This window comes from Delphinus delphis, chromosome 3, assembly GCF_949987515.2.
Source record: "Delphinus delphis chromosome 3, mDelDel1.2, whole genome shotgun sequence".
Taxonomy (NCBI): domain Eukaryota; kingdom Metazoa; phylum Chordata; class Mammalia; order Artiodactyla; family Delphinidae; genus Delphinus; species Delphinus delphis.
Genome location: NC_082685.1, coordinates 113,257,990 through 113,281,254, shown reverse-complemented (window position 1 = coordinate 113,281,254; position 23,265 = coordinate 113,257,990). Strand labels below are relative to the sequence as shown.

Here is a 23,265-nt window from a genome sequence, read left to right as displayed (position 1 = left end):
GGCACCATGTGCCATCTGTACATATTAAAAAAAAAGGTACATGCACCCCAATGTACATAGTATCATTATTTACAATAGCCAAGATATGGAAGCAACCTAAGTGTTCATCAACAGATGAGTCGATGTAGAAGATGTGGTATATGTACACAACGGAATACTATGGAGCCATAAGAAAAAGAATGAGATTTTGCCATTTGCAACAATGGATTTGGAGAGTATTATGCTTAGTGAAATAGGTCAGAGAAAGGCAAATACTATATTATAATCAATTATATGTTGAATCTAAAAAATGAAACAAACTAGTGAATATAACAAAATAGAAACAGATATAGAGAACAAACTAACGGTTACCAGTGGGCAGAGGGAAGGGTGGAGGGGCAAGATAGGGGTAGCAGATTAAGAGATACAAACCACTATGTCTAAGATAAATAAGCTACAGGGATATATTTTATAGCACAGCACAGGGAATATAGCCCATATTTTATAATAACTATAAATGGAGTATAGCCTTTAAAAATTGTGAATTGCTGTGTTGTATACCTGAAACATATAATATTGTACATCAGCTATTCCCAATAAAATTAACACACGTAGTTCCCAGAAGAAAAAAACAGGAGATACTAAAATCATTTAACCACAGGGCATTTCCCAGTCAGAGGAGAAGAAAGCCAAAGCACTGGCACCAGGTCCTGAGGCCCCTGCTGGGTCAAGCAGACCCCACTGTTGCTGGACCATGGAGAGATCCAAGGCTCAGGACTCAGGGCAGTATCCATGACACACATACTTCAGTACTGCAGAAGTGGGCACAGCCCTACAGATCCATGCCCTCTGCGCATCAGCCCTGTTAGGGTGAGCTGAACGAGGGATGAGGGCCTGGCCTAAAGCAGAGGTGGAAAGAAAGGAACACGTTTGGGAGAAATACAGAAAATAGCATCATATTCTCAGTGATTGACTAGACACAGGGAGGGAAGAGAGTAGAGGCTGGCTTCCACATTCCTGGTCTTGAAGGCTGTGAGGAAGGAAGGTTGAGCATCTCCACCCGGGCTGGGGCCTTTCATGAAGCATCCTATGACCACAAACATCCTATAACCACAAACACCACAAAGATCAGAAGGCTGTTCTCTGGGTGGGTTTAAACTGGATACAAGTGAGCAATATCCGGCTATGGGGCTGATGGAGTGGACCTCTCCAGCCTCATATTTCCACCCACTGTGCCTGGAAGCAGGGTGTGATGTCCCCTTCCTTGAGCTCCCAGGTCATTGTGATGGCCATGCATTTCCTAGCCTGTTAGAATGGAATTTTTTTTGACATAAATGACAAAACTCTATGGGCCATTTTGGGCCTGAATCATGAGCTAAGCAGCTGTTTCGCTTGTCAAGCGTTAAACGATTTGTTCTGGATCAGAGGCTACAAGGCAAGAAATGGGGCTAGAAAAACAGGAGCAGGTAGAGAGGTCAACAGTTAGTGGAGATGTATGAGTGCGACCTTTGGCACCAGCAACAAAGAACACTCAGGCTGACCTCTGTTGTCATAACACGGGAAATACTACAGCCCCTTCCTCATCCCCACCCTGGGGAGAAAAACTTTCTTCTAAGAGTGGATTCCATGAGCATTTCTGTGCTCTGTCATTAAAAATCTGCTGGAAATGAAGAGAGAGCTTTTACTGATCAAGAGCAGCAAACTCTTGCTGACACCATGTGCAAAGAACAAAGAGATCTTCGTCTGGAATAGAATAGGGATCATGAAGTTGTATGGAGCACTGTTTAGAAAAAAATAGTTTTTTAGGGCTTCCCTGGTGGCGTGGTGGTTGAGAGTCCGCATGCCGATGCAGGGGACACGGGTTCGTGCCCTGGTCCGGGAAGATCCCACATGCCGCGGAGCGGCTGGGCCCGTGAGCCATGGACGCTGAGCTTGCGTGTCTGGAGCCTGTGCTCCGCAACAGGAGAGGCTGCAACAGTGAGAGGCCCGCGTATCACAAAAAATATATATATATATTTTTTTAAGGACAGCTGATTTGAAAGCAGATTGACTGATTTGCTAATATGGAAAATAAGTATCATTTTGCTACAAGTTCTCTACCAACCTTTGGGCACTTGTGTCAGTACAAATTGTGGCTTACAAGTTTGTTTTGTTCTGTTCAATTTTGAAAGTGTTCCATTTCTTACCATGGATCTATACTCAAGAGAGGTTTTCCTGTGGCTTCATCTGGTCCAGGCACAAGATCTTAGAATCAGAGAGAACCTGAGCCCCAGAAATGGCTTTAGAGTCTATTACTCCAACTTTCTACCTAATGTAAGAATTCCCAATATTTATTTTTGTTTGCTTTTCAGTTTCCTAAAACGATGCCTGTTCACAAAATGAACATAGTTGATTTATTATTATTCGTCCATGGATATCAGCTTATGTAAGAGTTTATATATTAATATAAGTCTGCAAAACATATACAGTTCCCTTTTTTTTTTTTTTTTATGTGGTACGTGGGCCACTCACTGTTGCGGCCTCTCCCGTTGCGGAGCACAGTCTCCGGACGCACAGGCTTAGCGGCCATGGCTCACGGGCCCAGCCGCTCCGCGGCATGTGGGATCTTCCCGGACCGGGGCACGAACCTGTGTCCCCTGCATCGGCAGGCGGACTCTCAACCACTGCGCCACCAGGGAAGCCCTATACAGTTCCTTTTAAATAAATATTTATGTGTGTAAAACAGAGAAGGAAAGTGAATGCGTGCCTATATGTGCTATAAGATAATAAATATGAATATATTCAGTGTATTTACAGAGTAATGAGCTGCCTTTATATGCATTTATAAGCTTCATTTGTATATGGTCAAAATTTGACTATCCTATAGGCTATTGTGGTATATATTTATAGAAAAATTTTTGATAAAATTTCAATTGACCTACATTATTATTATTTATTATTATTTTGGCTGTGTTGGGTCTTCGTTGCTGTGTGCAGCCTTTCTCTAGTTGCGGTGAGCGGGGGCTACTCTTCCTTGTGGTGCTCAGGCTTCTCATTGTGGTGGCTTCTCTTGTTGGAAAGCATGGGCTGTAGGCGTGTGGGCTTTAGTAATTACGGCACACGGGCTCAGTAGTTGTGGCTCATGGGCTGTAGAGCGCAGGCTCAGTAGTTGTGGCACACAGGCTTAGTTGCTCCACGACATGTGGGATCTTCCCAGACCAGGGCTCGAGCCCGTGTCCCCTTCATTGGCAGATGGATTCTTAACCACTGCGCCACCAGGGAAGTCCTTGACCTACATAGTCATAGTACTAGTACTATATTATTGTTTGTCTACAAAAGAAAATTCCAAAGGACCTTTGTTTAAAACAGACACACACACACACATCTCTCTCTCTCTCTCTCTCTCTCTCTCTCTCACACACACACACACACACACACACACACACACACACTTTATGCTGTCAGCTTTTTTCAAACCCTTGGACTCATTTCTGTCAGGGAAGCTTGGGAAGCACCATGCTTGAATGAGTCTTACATGCTTTTACCAGGAACTCTTTCTGGAAAGGTCCTCTCATTCTTTCATTTCATATTTGGAGCACTCACAGCAGATAAACCCTGAAAAATAAGCCCATAAATTTCTGCGTTTCAAAAGCCACCAGGCAGTGTGCTTCTTCAAAAGTGTGGTTAGGATCACAAGTCAGAATCAGGAACCAGAAGCATAATGTGACTTCCTCCTGCTGTTGACTCTGGCTCTGTGCATTCCAAATGGTAGGACCAGAGCTTAGAAACAGAAATAGAGAAACCAGCAAGAAAGGTCAGCTTGTGGCCTAGGCCTGCTCTTAGAGACAGACGACTACGACAGTTAGTTGCACCCTCTCCCTGGGGTGTGTAATTCCAGTTGAATTGGCCCTCACTTCTTGAATGCATGATTTTGTGCTGCAGACGGATCCCCACGAGCTCTGTGTGTGTGATTTCTTTGTGTATCACTGTTGGCAATAGCGCTTGTGCCATTACCGCTCAAGAGGCAACTGGCCTTGGCCTGAGAATCCAAAATCAGACTGTGACTAGAGATACAGGTTTACAGATGAAAGATCTGTGAATATCATTTTCTTTCCCACCCAGAGACACCGAGGCACTTCCTCACTGCTCTCCATAAATGAGTCCTGTAGTGTCAATGTTAAGATTCGTCAGAGTCAGAATTAACAACGTTAGTTTAGTTCTGAAAGTTGTATATGGATGCTAAATACTGTCACGGTTATCATTCCAGTTTCCTTATCTCCTCTCTTTTCCCATCAGACCTTACATTTCAGAAAAATCAAAGGCTTGCAACTCTTTGAAAAGGTTTTCTCCCCCTCTGAGTAAAAAGTAATACAAGGTGATACAAAACTCAAAAATTAAATAATGCCAAAGCGAAAGGCCCCTAATAGCTCCCACCCGCTACCTTGAATAACCATGTAAAATAGTTGAGTATCTCTCCCTCCCACTTGTTTTCTAGATATAATGATATAGTTTATGTGTATATAAAAATGAAATCACTACTATTTACATTGGTTTGAAAAGGTTTTTTCCTCACTGAGCATGTTACTTGGACAGTTTCCAAATCAGTTCAGAAAAATCTACCTCACTTTTTTGCCAATAGTTACACTATCTTCTATAGCATGGCTGTACCATAGTTTTTGTTTGTTTGTTTGTTTGTTTGTTTTTGCGGTACGTGAGCCTCTCACCGTTGTGGCCTCTCCCGTTGCGGAGCACAGGCTCCGGACGTGCAGCCTCAGCGGCCATGGCTCACGGACCCAGCCGCTCCGCGGCATGTGGGATCTTCCCGGACCGGGGCACGAACCCGTGTCCCCTGCATTGGCAGGCGGACTCTCAACCACTGCGCCACCAGGGAAGCCCCTGTACCATAGTTTATTTACCTATTCTCTTCACCCTTGCTTTTCCCCCCTTTTTTTAACAAATGAGAAGAAGGTGAAACATGTCTGCTGATACTGGCCACAAGGGCTGTCCAGCTGCACCTGGTTGAATCTTACGGAGCCACAGATAATGCTAGATGTGTGACAACCTGAGTTTCTAGCTGAGGATTAATGTTTCATGCTGATTAGATAGTATTTATATTTTAAACCAGTGACAGGTTGAGGGGATAACAGTTTATTTCTATAGGAATAAAAGCAGAAATTCACCTGATCATTGTTCCCTTCCTAAGCTTGTTGGCCACTTGAGAAAATGTATTTGGAGCCACTTTTCCAAAGAGAATTTTAGTTGGCTATGTGCCTTGTGAGTGAAGACCACTGACACAGAAATATAGGTGATTTATGTTTTAGCTATTGAAAACTGATCTCACCTATAGTATTTATTTTTTATTAATATTCATTAATAATACTAATGTTCTAGGACATTGGTGTCTTGTACCTAAAATATGCCTTCTTACCAAGGAACCGGGTCATTGAAAATATCATATAACTATCAATCAAATATAGATCAATAGAGTAGGTGCCAATTCACCAGTACTTCAGACACAGAGCCCAGAAAAGAACATGAAAGCCAGCATTCTTCTCCATGCGGACCACTCTTCTGCCTTGGCACCTTGAAAGATTTCAGACAGTCAGGCAGCTGGGAAGGCATCTGGTTTCTGCATTCAGAGCACATCAGCTTGAGCCTGGTAAATGGCCTTGATTATCATGCAAGACACATAACACTCTTATTAGTGCCACGCTGATTAGCGCTGCACAGTCACCGCTTTCTGTAATACCCTAATTGAGGTCCTTCCTTGCCTGGAATGTACATTATGTTTAGATAAATCCCTCAGTATGATATTCTAATGGGTATTTTAAACAAAGTCCAAAGGACAGTTAGAACCACCGTCTATGCAAGAATCTTTTTTTTTTTAAAAGACAAAAAAGGCATGGTGCCAACATGAAGAAGAGAATCCGTTTTACTAAGTGCGGGTGAATATCCGAAAGCAACAACCGCTTTCCCAGTTGCATGTGGCTTGTATCACATTCTAGTCCTTCACTCCATGCTCATGTCTCCCCACTTCCTGATGTCTGTGGTTTGGGCTTTGTGTCACTCTCAAATGCAAATGTGACTCATCTTGAAATGGAGCTGGGGAGGAGGGATCCTGAGAATTCACCGCCGAGTAGTTATGGCAGTCGTTGTCGTCATTCTTATCATTCATTTTTAATCTAGGTTAATGGTATTTTAGTTTTACAAAGCATCTGCAGGGTCATTTCTTAAGACCCTCACTGTGTCTACCCCTCTTTCAGGCCACAGGATATCATCCATCAGTCTCTCTGTCTCCGTACCGCCCCTCCCGTCCCAGGGCATATCCTAAAAGGGGAGTAGGGTTGAACTCCTTTTCTAGGACTCCCTCCTGCTTCTAGGGCTCTCCTTTCTCTCTTCAAGTCAAATAGCTGTAATACAGTAGGAGAGAGTTGGGGATCGGGCATGGCACCGTCAGTCCTGGCTGGTCTCTTCTGCTTCTTTAGTACTGATGTGAACTGTATCTCAAACTTGGATGTTAGAAATTTACGAATTTGCTCTCTTCGTTTTCATGGACCCGAATCAGACAAGAAATTTATCAAGGGCTCTTATGAGAAGACTCCTTGGGATAGGTACCTCCACCCCTTCTGTACTCCCTCTACGCTTCCTTTAGAACCTGTTCTAGCATGAGTCATACTGTTTATCATGTCTGTTAACACATCTGCCTCTTCTTCTGTACTTTAGCTCCTTGAGGGCGGGAAATAAGCGTTAGCCTCTACATCTCAGCACTGTGACTGGTACAGAGAGGCACTCAATAAAAGTATGAATGAATGAACAGAAAGTAAATTAAGGTATCACTAGGCATTAGGGAAGTGCAAATTAAAACCATGGTGAGATACCACTACACACCTATAGAAGGCCAAAATTTAACCAAAAAAAAAAAAAAAGAACTGTCAAAAAGGTGGTGGGAAGTGTGTAAAGAAGCTAGAACTCTCATATACTAGTGGTAGGGGGGCAAAATGGTACAGCCACTGTGGAAAATAGTTTGCAGTTTCTTATAAACCTAAGCATATACTTATTAAATGACTCAATTTACCCAGTCCTAGGTATTTACCCAAGAGAAAGGGAAAACTTTGGGATACACAAAAACCCGTCTGAAGTGTTTATAACGGCTTTATTTATAATCCCCTAAAAATGGAAAAATTCCAGCCGTCCTTCAGCTGATGAGTGGGTAAACACATGAAATATCCACACAGTGGAATGCTACTCAGCAATGAAAAGGCGCAACTATTAAAATGTGCAGCAGTCTGCACGAATGCACTATGCGAAGTGTGAGAAGCCAGCGTTTAAAAGCTGCGTGCAGTATACATCCATTTATATGACATTGTGGAAAAGGCAAAACTGTAGGGACGGAGAACAGACCAGTGATTGCCAGGGGTCAGGCAGAGAGGAGGGGTTGACTCTGAAGGGGCAGCAGGAAGGAATGTTTCGGGGTGATGCAACAATCTGTATCCTGATTATGATGGTGGTTGCGTGACTCCATACATTTATCAAACTCACAGAACAATGTAACTTAAAAAGTAATAACAGGGCTTCCCTGGTGGCGCAGTGGTTGAGAGTCCGCCTGCCGATGCAGGGGACACGGGTTCGTGCCCCGGTCCGGGAGGATCCCACATGCCGCGGAGCGGCTGGGCCCGTGAGCCATGGCCGCTGAGCCTGCGCGTCCGGAGCCTGTGCTCCGCAACGGGAGAGGCCACAACAGTGAGAGGCCCGCGAACCGCAAAAAAAAAAAAGTAATAAAAAATTTTACTGTATACAAATTACAAATTTAATTTGAAAAGTAAATCAAAGTTGTTTTGCTGCTTAGTGTAGATTCAGAAAAAATGTCAAAACAAAAGTAGCCTGCAGCAATTCTGTACATGTTCAAGTACATATGTAAACACAAAAGGGTATGCTTGTGTGCGTGTGTGTGCGCGCGCGTGTGCATTTAAGAAACATTTAAAGAACACTTCCTATAGACCAGGACTTGCTATAGGCACTGGGGTTATATTGATGAGTAACAAAAGCAGAATTCCTGCTTTCATGGTGTGGAAAGGGAGAGACAGCAAAAAAAAAACAAATCAATGAATTCACAGCTTTAGATAGCAGTAGTGCTGTGGAGACAATAAAGCAGGTCTCGATGATAAGAGTGGGATTGGGTGTTCAGGCCTCTCTGAAGAGATGACCTTACACTGAGACCTGGAAAGTATAAAGGAGGCATGCATGTATGCAAATACTCAGGCAGAGCAGTCCAGGAAGGGAAAACGTCAAACGCAAAGACCCCGAGGGGACTCCTTTGAGGACAAGAAATACTTGTCCTGAAAAATCCTCTCACTTCAAAACTGAAAAATCCTCTCACTTCAAAACTCATAGGAAGCCTGGCTGACATACAACCACCATCCTTTCAGTGCATGGCTGGGCTTCCTAGGAAATAAGGCAAAGCCCCTAAAATGGAATTAAGCTTTGTGTATTCAGAGAACTTGAAGCAGGTCGGTGGGATGGACCAAGTGAAGGAGGGGACCAGCAGAAGATGAGCTCAGATATGTAGGTGGGGATCAGTTTCCGTTGGCTCCAGCACTTTTAAAAAAGAATTCCTTTATATGAAGCTCTTGGATCAAATGTGAAGTGAACAAGGTATGTTTTCTTAGTTCCGTCATATGATTTCCTCTGTGTTTTGGATATGTGAGACGTTTGAACTTCTGCTACATAAAACATTGAGAGGAGGCATCCCCTCCTAAAGTTTATGTTGTAGTTAATTTAGCAGTCCACATAGTCCTCAGGTATTAAATTCCCAGAAAGTGCTTATGAATCTAAGATTGATGTAGCATGTTTATATGATGTAGGTTGTTTATATGATTTATCAACAAAGTCTGTGTTTGAGTAAGCATAGACATGCGGACACGTGTGGTATAAGATTCTGCCTCAAATCCCGGTGGAGAAGATTCTGGTGCATAACTTCAGCTCTGTGGCCTTGAGGAACTCATGGCACCTCCAGAATCTCACTTGGCTCCTGTGCAAACAGTGAATAATTATACTAGTCTCCCAGGGATGGAATGTAGACTATCTGACTTTTGCTCACAGCAGCCTTCTAAATACCAAGAATTGCAAAAATTAGAATTTTGCCTCACATAATTCATCTATGCCTCCATCAATCTCTTCTCTGTTTTCAATTAGACTTGATATGCTTCATTCTTTCTCCTTTAGAGTCATGGTGGAATTTTGCTTTCAACCATTTTACATTCATTCAAATATTGCTTTTCTTTTAGTTCTTGAGAGATTTCCATCGGTATCCTGTTTGCTTGTTTTCATTATATTATAATAAAAACCTGTTTAGAAATTTAAAATTCTCTTGATCTAGTGTATGGCATGTGCGTGTGGAAAGATTGGCAAATGCCAGTTCTTAATCATTGCACTGGTCAGCATGCTGGCAGGAAACCAGTGACACCCTCAGAGGGGGTCGCTGAAAAGAGCTGCATGGGAACAGTTAAGAGAAACCAGTACAGAATAATAAAGTACCTCGGAGCTAGTAGCAGAAGGGCATCCTGTGCCCACTATGACTCAAAGGGCAAGGAGGGACAGGGGTTGCCAGAACCTGACAAGAGCTGTGGTTTCACGAGAAGTTTCCAGGGGATGAGCACACCCACTGTCAAACCTCCACGCAGCCAGGAGGAGGGGAGAAGGGAAGCAAGGGGAATAAATATCCTGCACCCTGCTGCCACCCTCTGTTCTCCTGCCAGTGCTTCCTTTATTCAAACCCAACTGGAAGCTGGAGGGCAAGGGGGCCAGTTGGTATGGTCCATAGAGGGCCATTTCCTGGCACACAGCAGAGACAAGAGTGCAGAGTGGTCTGCTGGAGACAGAAGATACCCAGCCCAGGGCTCTGTTGGAAAAAGCACTGTCCCAAATTCATTTACCTTGGCCTTTGGAGTTTGGTTGTTCAGAAACACACCGCATCCATAGGTGCAGACCCCTTTGATTCCAAGCATTTTTCTTCCCGGCACTGCTGTTGGCCGTCTTCAAGCTGAACTGGTCACTGTGGCTGATGCCCATATCAGCTCATTCTTCTGGGGGTGGTAAGATCTGACTGTGAATCAGTTGGAGGTATGGACACTCACAGTGACGTGGGGACCTCGCTGTCCCAGCAGGCAGTCTGGAGAGGGCTCTCCTCACCCCTCCTGTCTTCCTTTTCCAGGATGGAGCTTCAACATGGGGTCCGCCTACGAGTTTCATAGTTGGCGTGTGTTCATCATCGTCTGCGCCCTCCCCTGCGTCTGCTCAGTGGTGGCCCTCACGTTCATGCCTGAAAGCCCACGGTTCTTGTTGGAGGTAACGCTCATCATTACAAATACTCAAAGAAACTGCATACAGTGGAACGAGTCCCTTCAAATTCTAGGAAAGTATGTTTGCCTCTTCATTGGTACATTTTTCCTTCCTACGACGGAACCATGGAGGGTTTGGTTTCATGGGGTCATGCTTTCGACAACCAGCATGTGAAAAAGCTGCCTCGTGGCCAGAAAGCACTAACGTTCCTCCTCAAGCAACTCATTTCCCTCAACGAAGAGAATGTGGCTTCTTGTTTTATAAATGAACCTTACTATCCAAAGCTGCTATGTCTGGTTAGAGGCACATCCCTTGAGCTGCTAATGCACTCCAGGATATCCAAGTAGCCTGTGTGTTCCAATGGGACGAACCTAAATGCATTTGCACTGTTACACCCAATTGGATCTGACACTACCACGTGGTTATTGGAAAATCAGGGAGTATGTGTGTTTCACCTCCTGGCCCTTCACTGTCTACTCATATTTCTTAGGTTGGAAAACATGATGAAGCCTGGATGATTCTGAAGTTAATTCATGACACAAACATGAGAGCACGGGGTCAGCCTGAGAAAGTCTTCACGGTGAGTACTGCTTCTCAGTGAATCCTCCACACCAGAGGTCGAGAAACCTTTTCTGAAAAGGCCTGGTTGTAAATTGTTCTCTCGCTGCACCAGCCGTTCGCCTTTCATACTTGCCATTTTACCTATGCCTGCCATGCTACTGTTGTATGTGCTGTTCCCTCTGCGTGGAATGTTCTTCCATCCTCTAGTTACAAAATTTATTCTCAACGGGAAAACTAGTCTAAACTAATGAAAATTGGATGCATGGAATTTTTTGGAAAGAACAATGTTTTTTTTTCCCCAGCACCTCCACCAAAATAAAAAAGAACAGTGGTTTTTAAATCCTTTGATATATGCAGCATAGACAAAAAATGTTTTGTCTAAAATAGGTTTAAAGGGGATATAAGCAAGATCTTCAGTGTCTTATAAATAATATCAATTATAGTTCTTAAAATAAGTCAAATAGTTCCTGATTAAACAGTCCCCTGAAATCTTATTTATTCATTTCATGTTTTAATAGGAAATGGATTTTTCATAGTGTGAATATAGACTTCAGTCTAGCCTCTGTTCAAATTATCACAGATTCTCAATTAATAAAATTTTTTTCTGCAGTGTAATGGAGAAATGAAGATCAATAATGGATGTCTTCCACAGAGGCCCTGGGAGCCTTTGACTAGGCCCTTCTTTTGAGTAAATTAACAGTAAAGGAAAAGTTTTGTTTTTTTTTTTTTGGTGAATCCCACAGCATGCGGGATCTTAGTTCCCTGACCAGGGATCAAACCCGCTCACCCTGCAGTGGAAGCATGGAGTCTTAACCATTGGACCACCAGGGAATCCAAGAAATTTTTTTTAAATAAATTTATTTATTTATTTAAAATTGATTTATTTTATTGATTTATTTTTTTGGCTGCATTGGGTCTTTGTTGCTGCACACGGGCTTTCTCTAGTTGTGGCGAGGGGGGCTACTCTTTGTTGCAGTGTGTGGGCTTCTCATTGCAATGGCTTCTCTTGTTGCGGAGCGTGGGCTCTAGGTGTGCGGGCTTCGGTAGCTGTGGCTCGTGGGCTCTAGAGCACAGGCTCAGTAGTTGTGGCTCACGCGCTTAGTTGCTCCGCAGCATGTGGGATCTTCCCGGACCAGGGCTCGAAGCCGTGTCCCATGCATTGGCAGGCGGATTCTTAACCACTGCGTCACCAGGGAAGCCCCAAGAATATTTTTAAATTAAAGGATCATAAGGCAAGAAGAATCTTGAGATGTTATTTAGATACTCAGTGTCCCTAACCCTTCTCAGCTAGATGAGGATAAACCCTTTACCCAAGACTTCTGAGAAGGTGTCTCTGTAGGGCCTCATTGCCCTGCTAACCTGCTTTTTCTTCCAGAAGGTCTGAGGTACCAAGTTCACTCATGGTCATCCACGTTAATATTACTGTATAAGGGTTAAGTGGGAATAAGGTGGGAACACTCTGAAAGAATGGGTAATCTCAAAGTCATTTATATGTAACTTTCAAAGTCATGACATGATTCCACCATGACACATTTGTCTTTTTCCTTGTTATATCTATTGATACAATACAGTGAATTCACATGCCTTCCTTCTCTCCTTTCTAAGCTTTTCTTCCTATGTGCCTACTTGAAATATTGTTGTTCAGGGCTTTATTTGCAGCTAACTTCCCTTTTAACCCTACACACTCTCCTTAGCTTATCTCAGCTACTTCCTAGATCTCTCTCTCCTAATGGGCAAATCTCCTGAGCTCCAGACGTACATGTTGAAGGTCTTTGTGGCCATACTCCTATGTACCATAGGCCCTTCAAATTCTGAATTTCTAAATCTGAACTTCTCACCTTAAGAGTTTCCAAACCTCTTCCTTGTCTAAAATTCTATCAGCAAGTACCACCAGCACCACCCAAACCAGAGCCCCGAAAACTATCCTATTTCTTTCTTTATCTCCAGTATGTCCAAGAAATCACTGTGTCCTATTATCCGCCATCCTAAATATCTCTCATTATTGTCTCTTACCTTTCCACCCTTCCTGCCACTGATTTGTTTCAGCCCTCCTTACTCACTGCCCTCTGCCCTTGCACTATTCTTCAGGAATAGCAAATGCTATGTAGTTTCCAATACACTCTTTTCTCTCACGCCCCTGGACATTTGCACATGATATTCCTCCCACTTGGAATGCCCTTCAAGTAGTTGACACACATGGCAAATGACATACTTTTCCATAAGCTCCAACTCAAATTCCACAGTCCATGAAGGCTTTTTTCTCACTCTCAGGTCAACTTGGGTATTCTGTACAATATGTCTCTCCCATCTGATATAGATTTCCGTTAGAGTACTTTCTAATTTGTATGGTAATTGCTTGGATGGTGTGATGTTTTATGTTTGCACCTCCAGGGTCTAGTGCTAGGCCTGGCTCCCCATGGGTGCCAATGAAAGAATGCACAAACATTGATGAGTGGAGAAGAAGCCTCCCAAAAGTAATATGTCAAGTCAGAATGGCTATCATCAGAAAGAATACAAATAACAAACGTTGGCGAGGATTTGGAGAAAAGCGTACCCTCGTACACTGCTCGAAGGAATGTAAACTGGGGTAGCCGATGTAGAAAACAGTATGGAGTTACCTCAAAAAACTAAAAATAGAACTACCATATGATCCAGCAATTCCACTCTTGGGTATATATCAAAAAAACCAAACACACTAATTTGAAAAGATACATACACCCCAGTGTTTATAGCAGCATTATTTACAATTGCCAAGGTATGGAAGAAACTTAAGTGTCCATCAACAAATGAATGGATAAAGAAGATGTGGTATGTATATATAATGGAATATTACTCAGCCATAAAAAAAGAATGAAATTTTGCCATTTGCAGCAACATGGATGGACTTGGAGGGCATTATGCTAAGTGAAATAAGTCAGAGAAAGACAAACACTGTATGATATCACTTATATGTGGAATCTAAAAAATACAAGCTAATGAATATAACAAAACAGAAACAGACTCACAGCTACAGAGAACAAACTAGTGGTTACCAGTGGGGAGAGTTAAAGGAGGAGGGGCAGTATAGGGGTAGGAGAAAGAAAGGGGTTATTATGGGATTATATGAAATCACTTGTGTGAAACTTTTGAAAACTGTAAAGCACTGTAGAATTTGATGAATCTTTCATTAAATACAAACAAAAAAAAAAAGAAGAAGAAGAATACCCCTGTGATTTAAAAAAAGGAATTCTGGAATATCACAAAATAATGCCTACATGGATGATTTGGAGCTGACTCTGTTTGGAATCCCAGACATTAACTCAGACATTATTGTCATTAAATATGGACATCTTTGTTTACATAGCCATGAAGAGGCTACTGCCCACCTGGTGTAATTTGAAAGATACTGAGGGTCCCCAAATCACCTCTGTCAAAAGCCAGTCTTGGCAGCTGGAGTCTCATGATAGAAGTGCTCCTTTGGATGTTGGCAGACTCTCCAGAAAGATCTGTTCAGGAGTTATCCCTGGCAGGGTAATGTGTACACATTCCTGTGTCCTCTCTCAGGTGTATCAACAGCAGTTAGATGTTGACTGAAAGGGTCAGATGGGACAGGTCCACAAAGGAACCATGCTTTTTTTTCTCTCTCTCTCTATTTTCAGGTTTCATTCTCTGTGTTGGAAGCATTGCTTCTCCTGACTCTTCGTTCTTTTCCTTAGCAAAAGGAGGCTAGTTTAAGTCATGGATACAGCTTCAGGCTGATCCTCCATCATTTCTTCCCCTTCTAACCTTGAAGAGTCCGTGTTGAGGCTTGTAATTGAAGCTCATTCACTGGACCTCACCTCATGGTCACCTGCGGGTACTTGCTGACCAGGCACTGTCAGGGGCTGTGGGAGAAGGAAGCAAGGGTCACAGGGATGCTCTAAGAATGGAAGTTTGATGGGAAAACTTTAAGAACTATGTTTAGGGGCCAAATTCATCAAATAAGCAGATTCCAAAGAAAAGTGTGTTCAGTCATTTTAGTCTAAGCAAAGTAGTTCTTAATCCAGAAGCGAATCTATCTGGATGTTTAATCTGCTAATGTATGCCTTTTTTAAAAAATTTATTTTATTGAAGTACAGTTGATTTACAATCTTGTGTTAATTTCTGCGGTACAACAAAGTGATTCAGTTATACATGCCTATTCATTCTTTTTCATATTCTTTTCCATTACGGTTTATCACAGGATATTGAATATAGTTCCCTGTGTTTACAGTAGGAGCTTGTTGTTTATCCATTCTCTGTATAATAGTTTGCTTCTACTAATCCCCAAATCCCAATCCATCCCTCCCCAACCCCCTAATGTGTGCCTTTTTACTAGTGATTCAGAGAAGGGTATTTTGTTTTCATATTATTCCATTACTACTTACTCTTCCCCCTCTTCTTTATGGTATTCCCTCCCATTTTTCTTTTTTTTCCCCCATTCATTCTTTATTCAGTTCTTTTGAGTCTCTGTACTTACACCAGTGGTCTCATATATGTATGGATACCTGCTTGTGTATCAAATACCTGCTTCCTTTTTGTTGGAGTCAGCTTTCACTCCTTTAAAAACAAATTGTAAGCCTAAACTCCGCCAACTTCAGAGAAGAGAACTCAACACTTTGCCCTCTGTTGCTCCTTACAGGTAAACAGAATCAAAACCCCAAGACAAATAGATGAGCTGATTGAAATCGAGAGTGACACAGGAACATGGTACAGGAGGTGTTTTGTTCGGATCCGCACAGAACTGTATGGAGTAAGTAACAAGCCCATCCTGACTTGCTGGCCAACTTGGTACTTGAGGTTAGTCAGAAACAGGATTGACTCAATCTGTCCCGTGAATGGGGTTCTTCCCCCTTCTGCCCAGGACACCCGATTCCTAGAGTAGGACCAGGTAATAGGATCCCCTTGGGATTAGCGGGGTTACCAAGACATTCCCTCTTTGGGGAGGGAAGGTATTAGGCAAGGAGTTCTGGCAGTGATGGGGTACACTGATGTCTTGAGTTACTTTGTCCATTGGAAGCTGATAAATAAAAATTCCAGAAACCAAAAATTTGGTTTCCTATAGCCTTTAGCTTTTACACTGTAAGTTCAAATGAATCCAGCCCAAAGAAAACTCAACATTTTTTATAATTTGTTGGAGGGGGTTGGGAAATGCGGTTGACTAGGTAACTGCCTAAGAAAATTAACTCTCTAATATTTCACAGATTTGGTTGACTTTTATGAGCTGTTTCACCTACCCAGTCAAGGACAATACCATAAAGCTTACGATTGTTTGGTTCACGCTGTCCTTTGGGTAAGTAATGCCTAAATTCTTGGTGAGTGAAATCTTTAAATTTCCACACTGTAACTCCCAACCACGCTGCTTTTCTTCTTATACTGTTTGATGCTGTTAACCTCTACGAAAGAATTTTTTTTTTCATTTTCCATTTGCTGGCAAGTACAGTTTTTATCACCCAGTCATTTAATTTATGTTGTCATAAAGAAGCGGGGGTGGCAAAACCAACAGTGTCTGGAAAGTTCGATAAGCCCGCGAATGGTTTGCCCCCATGATTTCTCCACCCTCCTCTCCTCACTGGCGCGGCCCCAGCCCACCGGCCTCTTTGCTCTTCCTCAAATGTGTCAGAACTTTCTTGAACATGTTCCATCTCGGGCCTTAGTCCTGCCCCCGGACATGGCCTGGCTCATGTCCTCTCCTCCTTTGAGTCTTTCCTGGTGTGTCACCTTCTCAATGATACCTCGTGAAGCACCTTTTTAAAAACTGCAGCCCCTCAGTACTCCCGGTCCCCTTTTCAGCTTTATTATTCCCCATCGTACCTTCTATCATCTTCTAATAGACAAAAAGCTTTTCCATTTTTTTTTTTTTTTTTGCGGTACGCGGGCCTCTCACTGTTGTGGCCTCTCCCGTTGCGGAGCACAGGCTCCGGACTCGCAGGCCCAGCGGCCATGGCTCACGGGCCCAGCCGCTCCGCGGCAGGTGGGATCTTCCCGGACCGGGGCACGAACCCATGTCCCCTGCATCGGCAGGCGGACTCTCAACCACTGCGCCACCAGGGAAGCCCTCCATTCTTTAAAGAATAAAGAAAGCTCTGTCTTCCTCCTCTGGAAGTTCTGTGAGAACAGGGATTTTAAACTGTTTTGCTCACGGATATATGGCCCTGGCACATAATAAGTGCTCAATAAATAAAACCACCATAAATGTATTCTAAGAAAACAGGAGGTAGGGAGAACATTTCAGAATTTTTGTTGCAAATGGTTGACATACTCACTTTAGAATATGTGTATACAACTCGATTTTTGCCTAATTTATTGTTCTTTAAAGGCAGGTAGATAATACCCTACACTTTCAGGTCAATAGGCTCTGGTAGAGCCCAATATTTATGCTGCAAGCTCCATGTCTTAACATCCCTAAATGAAAACCAGTGAGTGATCGCAGATGACCAGCCTTTCCCAGTGCTGTGTGTTGTAGTAAAGGGAGAGACCAGGAAGGTAGGGGTTGTTCTGCTGTGTGACTTGGGGACACTACCAAGTTTTAGTTCCTTATTTCTAAATTGACAGGGTTGACTTAGAACATGTAAAGTAACTCCCACTCAATTTCTAAAAAAAAATTGATCTATGAAGGAAGAGAGGGCTGAAAATTAACGAGTATTAAATGCCTACTATGGGGCTTCCCTCGTGGTGCAGTGGTTTAAGAATCCACCTGCCAATGCAGGGGACACAGGTTCGAGCCCTGGTCCGGGAAGATCCCACATGCGGCGGAGCAACTAAGCCCGTGCACCACAACTACCGAACCTGTGCCCTAGAGCCCGTGAGCCACAACTACTGCGCCCACACACCACAACTACTGCGCCCGCGCGCCTAGAGCCCATGATCCTCGACAAGAGAAGCCACCGCAATGAGAAGCCCTTGCACCGCAACGAAGAGTAGCCCCCGCTCGACTCAACTAGAGAAAGCCCGCACGCAGCAACGAAGACCCAACGCAGCCAAAAATAAATAAATTAAATAAATAAATTTATTTAAAAAAAAAAACAACTTCGTCTTTTGAGCACTCGCTATGTGCTAGGTACTTGGCATTCCATTTAATCCAAGCAACTACCCAGGAAGGTGGGTACTATCATCATTCCGATATTAGAGATGGGGGGATAACTGAGGCTGTTATAACTTGCCCAGGATCACACAGCTGGTCACTGGCAAGGCCAGGATTCAAACCTAGCATATCTACCTGCAAAAGTTATGCTCATGACCACTTCTTTCCCTGTGTAGCTCAGTGTAACTAGGGATAAGCTAGAGCAGTGGTTCTCAAACTTGAGTGTGCATCAGAAGACTTACACGAAGGACTCCATCCCACAGTTTCTGATTCAGCAGGTCTGGATGAGGCCTGAGAGTCTGCATTTCTAACAAGGTCCCGGGTGATGTTGATGCTGCTGGCCCAGGGACCGTGCTTTGGGTGGGAACCACCAGTTTAGAGCAGCGTTGTCCAGTAAAAATATAATGTCAGCCACATGTGTCATTTTAAATGTTCTGGCAGCCACATTTAAAGAAAAAAAAAGGAAAAGGAAACAAATTTTAATAACATTTTATTTCACTCATTTTGTCCAAAATATTATCATTCTGACATTTAATCAATATGAAATGATTAGCAACTTAATTTTACGTTTTTTTTTTCCCAAAAGTATTCAAATCTGGTGTTTCATACTCATGGCACATCTCATTCAGACTGGTCACATTTAACTGCTCAGTAGCCACATGTGGTCAGTGGCTGCTGTTATGAAGGTCACAGCTGTATGACTGAGCTGTAAGCTGTTAGAATAGCACACTAGAGGCAAGAGGCAGAAAGTGGGCAGTAACCTGGCTTTTCCAATGAATAACTTAAATGGCCTTTTTTCCAGCCTTGAACTTCTTTGAGCGTGGGCTCTGCCCCCAGGCTAGCGGTACCATAGTAGTGTAGGAAGCAAGAAAGATTGTCCATTAATAAAGAGGTCATTCTTTAAGGGCCCTCACAGTCTGGGGACCCCAGGAGTTTGTAGCTCCAGAGTAGGAGATGGGGTCCTTCAGTGCAGCCTACGGGGATGAGCAAAACATTAGGGCCAGGATGCCATGTGCTGGTGTACGATGGGGTTCTTATGCACGTCTCTTCCCAAAGGAAGGGTTCAGGAATTACAGACCTGCGGTTCTCCAGGGAAACCCAGGCCATCCCTCTAGCGTGATTTTTGCAGACTTGTGATGAGGAGGGCAGTGAGATTACTGTTTGACGGTTCATAATGCTACAGGAGGCGGGTCCTACTCAGCAGTGCTTCTCCAGAAACCACTACCTCTCTGAAAATGATGGGGAGATGGTCATGGCCGCTAGGGTTGTCGGCACCTTTACAAACTCACATTTCTTTGTCTTTGCAGGTACTACGGTTTATCCATTTGGTTCCCTGATGTTATTAAACATCTGCAGTCGAGTGTGTTGAAAGATGTAGATGATCCGACAGGAAAATTTTCAAATTTAACTACTAACTTTACAACGACAAATAAGATTGTTTCTGGACTGGAATGGGACAACGGCAGGTCCGGAAACTTTTAAATCATTTCACTTCCTACCTGGTCTCAAAAATGTATTTCTTATTAGCCCTCACGGCACTAAAATATGAATAGTTTTTTTAGTTTGTACATGTAGTCATTTTCAGACTGAATTTAAATACTTCCAAATGGCCTTTAAAGAAAAGGTCCACGTATATCAGTTATCACTACTTCTGAAACTGGGCTGCTTCATATTGATAAAGAAATGGAATTGACTGGTGTGAAAAGAAAATTCAGAGAGGCCTTGGAAAGCAAGCAAAATAAGTTATGGAAGAGAAGAGTGAAGATTATGAGAAAATAAGATAGGTTATAGCATTATTTAACTCAGAGAGGAAATCTGCCCTGTTATCTCATGCCTGTTTTTATCTCTGGAAAAGGGGACCACTTTTCAGATTTCCTTCCTTCTCCACTATGCTGAATCAAGAATTGGGGTTAAGTTGTATCAGGAAAAGTTTCAATTAGAGAATAGGAATGATTCCCCAAAGTTAAGAGCTTTGAAAATATGGAATAAGTTAGCAAAGGACATTTTTGAGTATGGAGTCTGAAACGCCTCTTGATGAGGAGAGAGAAGTGACTCCAAAGGTGGTTGTGGTTTATTTTTTCAGAGAGCGAAAGGGGTAGACAGGGTCCTCATTTCTACCCATTATTTGTTATCTGAGCAAATAATTGCTGGTGTGAGTTCCTGTTGGTTTATATCATTCTTAGGAAATTCTCCCAGTTTCAAAATTAAAGTATAACTCTAAAAAAATAAATGATCGAAGTTTCCCTGGGCAAAAACTAGTTTGGAAAGATGAAAAATAATTCTGTGGGATACTTATGATTTGTGTAATGCAAAGGAGAGTGACCAACCAGGAGGTAGTTGTTTGGATCAGCAATTCAGTGAGGGGCCTAATCCATATAGGATGACCTTCACTCTCCCACATAAAATACTGACTCGAATCGGTACTTGCTCCTCCGCAGAAACTTTAGAGTCAAGTGCTCTATAATTCTAGCATGAAAATTGACTTAACTACTTAAAAGTTATTGTTACTCCATTAGAAATTTCTAATATGTTTGTGCCTCTGACAGTCTTTTTTTTTTTTTTTTTTTTTTTTTTTTTTGTGGTACACGGGCCTGTCACCGTTGTGGCCTCTCCCGTTGCGGAGCACAGGCTCCGGACGCGCAGGCTCAGCGGCCATGGCTCACGGGCCCAGCCGCTCCGCGGCATGTGGGATCTTCCCAGACCGGGGCACGAACCCGCGTCCCCTGCATCGGCAGGCGGACTCTCAACCACTGCGCCACCAGGGAAGCCCCCTGACAGTCATATTTTTAATTAAAAGTTCTAAGCTGGATATTCAGTCATCACGGAGAAATTTTTTACTTTGGCGATGTAATGATTAATAATTTTAATAGTATTAAAATCCCTCTAAAACATATACATTTATTTTAGAAAGCGATAGAAATTTTTTTTTTTTTTTTGTCTTTCAGGGAAATTTGAAATACCACTAGCTAACTCATTTTTTAAAAATAGTTTTCCTAGTCAACATTCTAAAATGGCGATTCTTTACATACTGATAAGGAATGACCTCCGAAGTAGACTCCGAGGAGAACGAGGCAAGGTGTAGAATAGTGTCCTGTTTGCTAGCGCCCTGTATACAGAATGCTTCTGGAAGAGCATACGGGAAACTGACAACAGTGGTTATCCCTGGGAAAAAGAACTAGGTGGCTTGAGGATGGGAGACAAAAGACTTACTTTTTCCTTTTTCAACATTTTGAATTTTGCACCGTGTGTACCCTGTGCATATAGTATCCATTAAAAACAATTGTTTCCCCTTTCTAAATTCAGTTTCACTTCAGAAAATTAGTGATCTTCTTCAAATGTGCCATTATTTACCCTCCTTTAGTAGATAGATTTATGGCTTAGATGGTTTTACTCTGGACTCCTAGAGTAAGGGTTGAAATAAGATTGTTTTTTGAGGAGGTTGGTCTCATAGGCGCTTAGTGCATTTTGAGTGGACAAATGCAGTCCGACGTTAGGGTGAGGATGATTTTCAGAGTACTCGATAGTGAATTGCTTTTAAGTCAGCTCACTTGCTTGGGAGGATCAGTCCCTTTCTGCTCTCATAAGAGTGGTATTTGGTGTAATAACTTCTTCCCCAGGTGAATAAGCATTTTCCTCTCGGTGACTGGCTAAGTATACATTCATAGTCTCTTAATAAATTGCCGAGACACACTGAGAATATGTATCCATGTCTCCCAAGGGTCCTTATCAACACTGAATATCTGAGCCATAGACTCTTCTGAGATGTTAGGATCATTGTGACTATTATCATCTCCCCCTTCCCCTTTACATCACCCAGAAATGGACCTGAGCAAGTTTCGTCATTCTACGCATTTCCAAAAATAAGCAGGGCTACGGTCATTCTACTTGGTACCTCTTAGCGATGAGAAAAAAAATATTCTTGGAAATGACTGTAAGCTATGAGTTTCTTGACCCCCAAGACAATCATTCCTCACATAAATGATTCTCCCATCCTCTCTTCAAGATAATTGGAAGTCCCTACACTAGAATTAAGAAGTTTTGGGTTTTCAGCTTGGGAAATAGACTTTCATTAAAAGTGAGCATGGGAGCACATCCTCAAGTTAGAGCTATTAACCCCAAATAGAGAATTTTCAAATAGAGGCATGTGTGAAGGAACAAGAGGATAGGATTGAAAAATAAAGAATCAGTAGCCACAGGTAATCTCCAAAGCTAAATGCAGTTATTTTGAATGCCATCTCTTCTTCCGGTAGAAAATAATATTGGTGAGCAATGAGATAGCCAAAGGACAGGCCGCATGAGGAAAAAGGGGGAAAGCTAGGAGCTTAGAAAATCCAGAAGCCAATGTCCTTTATAATTAAGAGAGTCCCTAGTGGGACCTCACATCTCTAAAACTGTTTGACCTAGCTTTCAACTCTGATAGACACAATCATCAATGTGAATCTTTTTGTGTGTTGGGCAGATTCGAAGGGATCAGGCTCAAATCCATAATTTTCAAAGATTCGGTTTTTAAGTCCTGCACCTTTGAGGATGTAACTTCAGTCAACACCTACTTCAAGAACTGCATGTTTATTAATACTGTTTTTAACAACACAGGTAGGTGTGCCACTTAACCCTGCCTGGCGCCTCTTCACAGGCCCTAGTTCTTGGCAGAAACGTGATACTCATTTGGTGATAGGCGTGGGCATAGGCTTAAGGGGGAAGTGGAGGTTGAAGTACAAATGAACGGACTCCCTCCATCAGGTTGGATCAAAGCTGAGCTTGTATTGACTGTCTTTGTCACACTTAATGCAGATGGAGCTTGCCGAGTTCAAAGCTGGAAATACAAAATCCTCTGGTGCATAATTTTTAAAGCAAAGAATTAACCTGTGGTTCGTTTGTTTTGATCATCCTGATTTCAAAATCTGGTGTTAGCTTAAGTGAGCATGCCTGAACTACGAATCTACAGAGATGGATGAAACATGCTCAATCAGATACAGTCTTTTAGTCCAGTCCATTTAATGGAGCCTGGAAAACTCCCCAGGGAAAAAGAGGAAGGGCAGCAAACATTGAGTGAACACCTACTGTGTGCTGGTTCCTACCTCAGGTTATTAGACACTCATTATCTTGTTTAATTTTCACGATAGCTGAGGCTTAGAACAATGCAGTAATTTGGCCACAATTGTAGAACTAGTAACAGCTGCCATTTGAGCCCAGGCTCATCTGACTGCAAAGCCCAGGCCTTGCCGCCAACACACATTGGTCCCTCTGTCCCATGAGTTCAGAATAACAGCCCGACACTGGCAGGAGGATCAGCTCCACCCTGTTGCCAGTCCTGCCTTCTTGGTGAT

The 23,265-nt window shown here is 42.8% G+C and overlaps 1 protein-coding gene across 1 annotated transcript in view; it reads left to right on the top strand.

The window, feature by feature from the left end:
* Window positions 1–23,265, top strand: part of SV2C (synaptic vesicle glycoprotein 2C) — a 179,802-nt gene that overhangs the window by 136,754 nt on the left and 19,783 nt on the right. Inside the window, exons 4-9 of the mRNA XM_060007006.1 lie at window positions 10,169–10,302; window positions 10,787–10,876; window positions 15,497–15,607; window positions 16,059–16,147; window positions 19,246–19,404; window positions 22,398–22,531. Coding sequence (XP_059862989.1) covers window positions 10,169–10,302; window positions 10,787–10,876; window positions 15,497–15,607; window positions 16,059–16,147; window positions 19,246–19,404; window positions 22,398–22,531 — 717 coding nt within the window. The remainder of the gene's footprint in view (window positions 1–10,168; window positions 10,303–10,786; window positions 10,877–15,496; window positions 15,608–16,058; window positions 16,148–19,245; window positions 19,405–22,397; window positions 22,532–23,265) is intronic.